Genomic DNA, 6,778 nt, shown 5'->3' with positions numbered 1-6,778 from the left:
AGGCACTATATGGATTAAGGCAAGCACCTCGATCATGGTATGAAAGGTTAAGTGAATTTTTGATCAAAAATGGTTTCATTAGAGGTAAAATTGATCCTACTTTGTTTACTATCTTTAAAGGTCAAGATATATTAGTTGTTCAAATATATGTAGATGATATTATATTTGGATCTACTAATGATTCTTTGTGTAAGTGGTTTTCAAAGTGCATGCATAGTGAGTTTGACATGAGCATGATGGGAGAGCTCAATTATTTCTTGGGGCTCCAAATTAAGCAAACTCCAGAAGGAATTTATGTGCATCAATCCAAGTATATCAAGAATCTACTCAAAAGATTTGGATATAAGAATATCAAAGCGAAATCAACACCGATGAGCGTTGTCAGCAAGCTGACAGCAGATGAGCAAGGTAAAGATGTTGATGTTCGAATGTATAGAGGTATGATTGGTAGTTTACTTTATCTTACAGCCTCTAGACCTGATATCATGTATAGTGTTTGCGTTTGTGCTAGGTTTCAAGCAAAACCAAAGGATTCTCACTTACAAGCTGTTAAAAGAATATTTAAATATTTAAGTGGAACCATTACTTTGGGCTTATTCTATCCTATCACAAATGCTTTTGATCTTGTTGGGTATAGTGATGCAGATTATGCAGGTAGTCAAACTGATAGAAAAAGTACAAGTGGTGTTTGTGCATTTTTGGGTCAAAGCTTAGTTTCTTGGTTAAGCAAGAAGCAAACTTCAGTTGCTCTATCTACGGCTGAGGGGGAGTATCTAGCAGCTGGTAGCTGTTGCTCTCAAATGCTATGGATGAGACAACAATTGAAGGACTTTGGAATCAAATGCAAGCAAACTCCTATCTTTTGTGACAACACAAGTACAATCAACATTTCAGAAAATCCAGTCAATCATTCAAGGACAAAGCATATTGATGTTCGACATCATTTTCTGAGAGACAATGTTGCAAAGGGTGCTGTCAAGCTGATTTTTGTGGCTACAGCAGATCAGCTAGCTGACATCTTCACAAAACCTCTTCCTGAAGAACGTTATGTTGTGCTGAGAAGGGAATTGGGTATGTGTGATGTGCAGTCAGCAAGCTAATAAGCTTGGTCCAGGTTCTATCAGCTTACTCTTAGTACTTTACATTTTTTAAATTATTTTTGCATGCGGGTCAGTTCAAGGGTTTATTTGCAGTTTAGTTTAATTAATAATCTACCCGTTATGTGCTGATTCAGTTAGAATTTTGTGTGAAAATTTGCTACGTGATTATGTGATAATCCATGCTTATTTATGATAAATTCAAATTTCAACTTCATCTAGTCACTATTTAAGTGGAAGTGAGATGAGTAATAGTAACAAATTTTTGTTTAGTTACGTTCGGATATATATAATGAATTATTTGAATAAAATAAATCTAACTAGATTTATTCCTAAAAACCCTCCCCCGAATATGATCCAAAAGTGTTTGAGATATATCCTATCTCCGAGTCTTTACAGCTACCTCTTTAAATCGCCTCAACCTCCAAATAGGGTTTCATCTTTTCTACTCAATCGTTTCACTCTCCTCACAATAGCGACTATCGGCGCCAGACTAGCGATGAAGAAGAAAACTCGAGCAAGTATGCGAACAACCACTTCCAGTGCTACCAAGCGGAAGCTCATCGATGAAGACGAGCTTGATTTGGATTCAAAGATGGTGGATATCGAAAGCAGTGACGAAATCTCTGGGGTTCGCAAGTCGGGAACTACGGCGGAAAAATCAAAGAAAGTGAAACAAGTTGTTGAAGGTGGTTCAGAAATGCGTGATTTGGGCTCTCGCAAAGTCATTCTGGGTAAGCCTCTCTCTGGCAAGGCTTTTTACAATTGTGGGGTAGTCAAATTGTTTACTAATTTAGGGTTTGAATCTTTTCTGGTTGATCTCCCTAAGATTTGTTACCTTAATTTGGTTCGGGAATTTTACTTGAACTTGTTTGAAAACCCGGCTGGTCAATATGTGTCTTTTGTCTCAGACACTAAAATAACTCTTTCACCGCTATTTCTCAATGGGATTTTGAAAACCCCTCCTTCTCCAGTCTCTATTTTCACTAAGCGTGGGTTTAAAGATGTTGTGGATTTTGGGATTAAGGATCAGTTTAAGACTATTCTTGGCTATGAATGTGAAAATGATACTTTTCCCTCTACTACTCAGTTAATTCCCCTTGCACATGCTCTGTTTAAGGTGTCAATTGAGAACATTAGTCCTAGGTTGGGAACTAGGTCTAATCTGTCAGCTCAGGATGTTGTTGTGTGTGCTATGTTGATGTCGGGCAAAAGTTTTGACATGGGTGATTTAGTCTTGAAAAATATGATTAATGCTGTTGAAGGGAAGTCTACTGTTGGGTTACCTTATGGGTTGCTTTTAACCCGTGTGTTTGAATGGTTTGGTGTTGATCTTGATGGGGTCGAGTCTGTCACGGCCAAAGAATTTTTAGATGTGAAATGTCTCAGTCAGTCCAACCTGAAAATTGAGAAAGATGGCTCATTGTCGGTTGTCGAGGTCCCTCTACCTACTCCACCTCCACCACTCTCCAGTTGTCCTATGTTTGCTCTATCTGATACTCACATTCTGGAATTCATGGATGAACTCCGTGCTAAACATAAGCAGCTTGTCGACGGTCAGAAACAAATGTCTGAGCAAATGGATGATATTGCTAATCAATTCCAATTTTGGAAAGATTTTGTGTTTGCTGGTAAGACAGGTAATTCTCCTGAGAAGTGTAGCTCAGGGAGCTTTGTTTATGAGCTTCGTAGAAGGATGTTTGGCTCTGCAGGATCTTCTGATGTGAAGTTTACCTTCACTTCTGAGGATGATGCAACTGAGAGTCCCAGACCACGTACTGCAATGGATGCTCTTAAGGAGGCTGCCGGTACTGATTCTGCTTATGCTGATGCTGGAAATTTGATGATGGAACAGAATCGTGTTGCTGCGGAGCTTACCAAGAAGTTTGCACAGGAGAAGCCTGACAAGGAGGATGAGGAGACCTAAATTTCTAACCTTTTCGATGATTAAGGGGGAGATAATTTAGGAATCTATCTAAAATAAGACTTGTAAGACTTGTGTGCTTAACTGTTTAAGTACTTTATGGCCCTATGTTTTTATTTGCTTTGGTTTTAAAGACTAAGTTGTTAAGTTGGTTTGAATTTGGTTGGATATCAGGTGGTTTATCCTGATTGAATTTGTTTAAGGTTGTTTAAGGTTGTTTTTGGATGATTGTTGGATACCAGGTGGTTTATCCTGGTTAGGATTTTATTTAAATTATCTATGCAAGTGCTTTGTTTGATATCTGGTTGCATAAGTATTATATTTGTTATACTTGCTCTATATGTTTAATTGCTATATATGTTAAGTTTTAATGATTAGATTGCTGTATTCAGGGGGAGTTTTTAATACTTTTCCTAAATATGGTGTAATCATCAAAAAGGGGGAGATTGATACTCTCAAGGTTTTGATGATCACACTGCCAGCAAGCTAATAGCATAAAACTGGTGCTTGTTAGCGAGCTATCAAAGTTATATATGAATGTGCTAACAGCTTAATTAGTTTCAGTGTTATGTTCAACTGTCAGCAAGCTTACAGGTTATCATTCAGGCTTATCAGCAAGCTCACAGCGTGAACAGAATAACAAATGGATAAGGATCAAAGTCGAAAAGCAAGGAGATTTATTAGGAATCGATTTGTAAGGACTTTAATATTTATATATGACTTATATAAATATTATAGCTCAGTTTTAAATCAGTATTTCAAACAAAAACGATTTCCTAACTTGTAGGAGTGTTTATCTTTATTTCGATCTTATCTAAAACTACTCCTATTTGATTTCAAATTATGGTTTTTATATAAACGTTTTACTGAGTTTTATTTACAACGTTTCTACGCTTTTTACTCAGTAAACTTCACAAGTTTAAACGTTCAAATTGAGAACAAATTATACGTGAGTTCGGTTGGAACAAGAACGTTGGAATTTGTTAGCAAATTGACCGTTGGATCTTTGTGTATATAAACTTGAGTGTGGTTTCCGTTTTGATAGAGAACAAGAACACACTTCAAGCTTCTAAAATACAACACACTTACATTGCAAAATCTTTACTTGAGCTCTAGTACTTATATTCGATATATATCTATATTGAGCTCATAGTTTCGGTTGTATTACACTCATACATTGTATTGTTCAAAGTGTAAAGTTTTGTTGCTGTGTATCGAGCTTGTGAAACAAGGGAACAAGGGGACTAGTTAGCTAGAAGAGTATACTTGGGAAGTATAGGTCTTGGAGAGCTTTTGGTTCGTGGTTCAGGGGTTTCAGCAAGCTGATAACAGGAACAAGGGATAAAGGGAGTTATATTATTGAATCATTGTAATTGTTAACATTATTGATTAATAATATAATCTCTTACCAGTTGGTAGGGGACCAGGACGTAGACCATTAGGGTTAGGGGTCGAACCTGGCTAAAATTCTTTGTGTTGCTAGCTTACTGATTATATCTGTTTTGCATTACATCTGCATTGTTAGCTAGCTGACTGTTTACTCTGAAATTAACAGCAAGCTGTCTGTGACAGTATAAATATTCGGTAACATTAAAAAATCGGTCATATTAGCCATAACACCTATTCACCCCCCCTCTAGGTGTATAATTTCATTTTCATCTTCTTAAAAGACAAACTTTGAGAAAAAAATTCAAGGTAGGGCTAGTTTGGAGCCTGTGCAACCTCCAAATGAAGCATGTCCAGGTCATCCAAATGAAGCATGTCCAGGTCAGAGCCAGTGTTAATGAACATTGGATCAAACCTCAGATAAAGACAGGTTTTCAGGCACTCATCACAGTTTGGAGTGGGTTGCATTGCAAGGGACAATAATTATGCTACGGCCGCTTGTTTCAAGGACAATCCAGAAATTCATGTGTCTGAAGCTCTAGGAATAAGGGAAGCGTTAAGCTGGATTATGCACGTGCGTTACAAATTGAGACCACGCTTGAAAAAACTTGCTAAACTTTCTCAAAAAAATGTGGAAATTTCAACATCTCAATAAAATTACAAATATTGTAAGGAATTTAACTAATTGATATAAGTTTTTTTAATAAACAAATATTAAACTTTTAGAAGAAAAAATGTATAACACCCCCAAATATTCTATGTATTGTGTCTTTTTAATCTTATACAAAACTGAACTTTATTGTAGATTTTGTTGTGTATATTTATGAAATGCATAAAACTTAAATTAGAAATTTCATAGTATAGACTTATAAATTTATATAAATTTTTTTAAAATTTATATTATTCTAAAATCAAATTGTATTATCATAATTTCTCCAGTATTGTATAATTATTTAAATTTAACTACACATGAAAAGATTTAATATTCTTCTAAAGACTCATTTTGAGTTAATAATTATTTACTTAATTTTTTTTGTTCTTTATATTGATTTTTTTATATCAATAAATGAATAATATATTGATGGAATTTTAATATATTGCAATATATATTATTGATCATGATAAAAGGTTTCAATTTATAACCATCAATTATAAGTAAAATAATATATATATATATATATATATATATATATATATATATATATATATATATATATATATATCGTATAAATAATTATTAGTTTAATTATCCCAATAAAATTTTACGCAAAGTTTGGTAATGCCATTTTGTAAATAGTATATATATATACAAAAAAGTTTATTTAACATTTTTTTTACTAAATAGTATAAGTAAAAAATCATGTCATCATCTCAAATTTTAATTGGTTTTAACATGTCATACTATTGTAAAGATCAACTTGTATTGGCTCTCTCTAAATGTATCTTAATTTCATTGGCTCTGTATAAATTTCTTTAATTTTGATTGGTTCAGCTCAACAACAGTGTCCCGTTCTATCTAGAAACAGTGTCCCGTTCTATCTAGAAGCTTCTTATACTAGTATAAATACCCATTTTTTTTTGAAGTTTAAAACATCATTTGTGAGAGTATAATTGGTCAATCTCTCTCTGTTTGTGTGGGTGTTATATATAATATCAATTGTTTAAATATTGTTTCATTGCAATATCAATTGTTTAAATCTTTCTTTCAAAGCTATCTTGGGGGATGACACATTTTCTCTCTCATTTTGTTTTGTATAAATGATATATATAATTAAGATTATGTTCATGTATGAGGATGGGTTTGATTATTCTTTCTCTTTTCCCTTTCATAATCACATACAAATGTCTGTGTGTGCAATTTTTTCACTTGATTCTTTCTCTTATAATTGAACACTCAGCCATTCATTCTGTGGATCCTTGACCTGGCTTAAAATTTTAGTAATTAAATCTTTATTTATTTGATTATATATCTTGAAATTCTCTGTATTGTGCTTTTAAAGGTTGATTGAGCCCTTTATATGGTTATGGTTGTGGTTGAGACTGTTGACCACCATCATTTTGCTAAGAGATACATTATATATTTATTTATTTATAATATATATATATATATATATATATATATATATATATATATATATATATATTGTAGATGGTGTTAGGGGGTACTCCTTTTTATGATTAATTGTGTTTATGTAAACCACATATTAGGATTCTTTTTACTCCTAAGATATCTTAAACTATACTCACCTTCATAATAACCGTACCATAATTATAAATTTATAAACAAAATAGAGATATGAATATTCTTCATAATTAATAAAATTGATAAAGTTATAATCAAAATAACTATTATTATAGAAGGTTTATCCGA

The 6,778-nt window shown here is 33.3% G+C and overlaps 1 protein-coding gene across 1 annotated transcript; it reads left to right on the top strand.

Moving 5' to 3' along the window:
- The first annotated feature begins 1,596 nt into the window (after positions 1 to 1,596).
- On the top strand, positions 1,597 to 3,024 carry LOC108203941 (uncharacterized). The gene has a single exon (XM_017373156.1). It carries the CDS (start codon positions 1,597 to 1,599, stop codon positions 3,022 to 3,024), a length of 1,428 nt encoding a protein of 475 aa, XP_017228645.1.
- Positions 3,025 to 6,778: the final 3,754 nt, after the last annotated feature.

The sequence above is a fragment of the Daucus carota genome, chromosome 5 (genome assembly GCF_001625215.2).
Source record: "Daucus carota subsp. sativus chromosome 5, DH1 v3.0, whole genome shotgun sequence".
Lineage (NCBI taxonomy): Eukaryota > Viridiplantae > Streptophyta > Magnoliopsida > Apiales > Apiaceae > Daucus > Daucus carota.
Note: the sequence above shows the minus strand (reverse complement) of the source record. Positions and strands in the feature narration are given on the sequence as shown.

Bases quoted from the DNA above. Each gene is read 5' to 3' on its own strand.
- LOC108203941 (XM_017373156.1), top strand. From the start codon at position 1,597: ATGAAGAAGAAAACTCGAGCAAGTATGCGAACAACCACTTCCAGTGCT.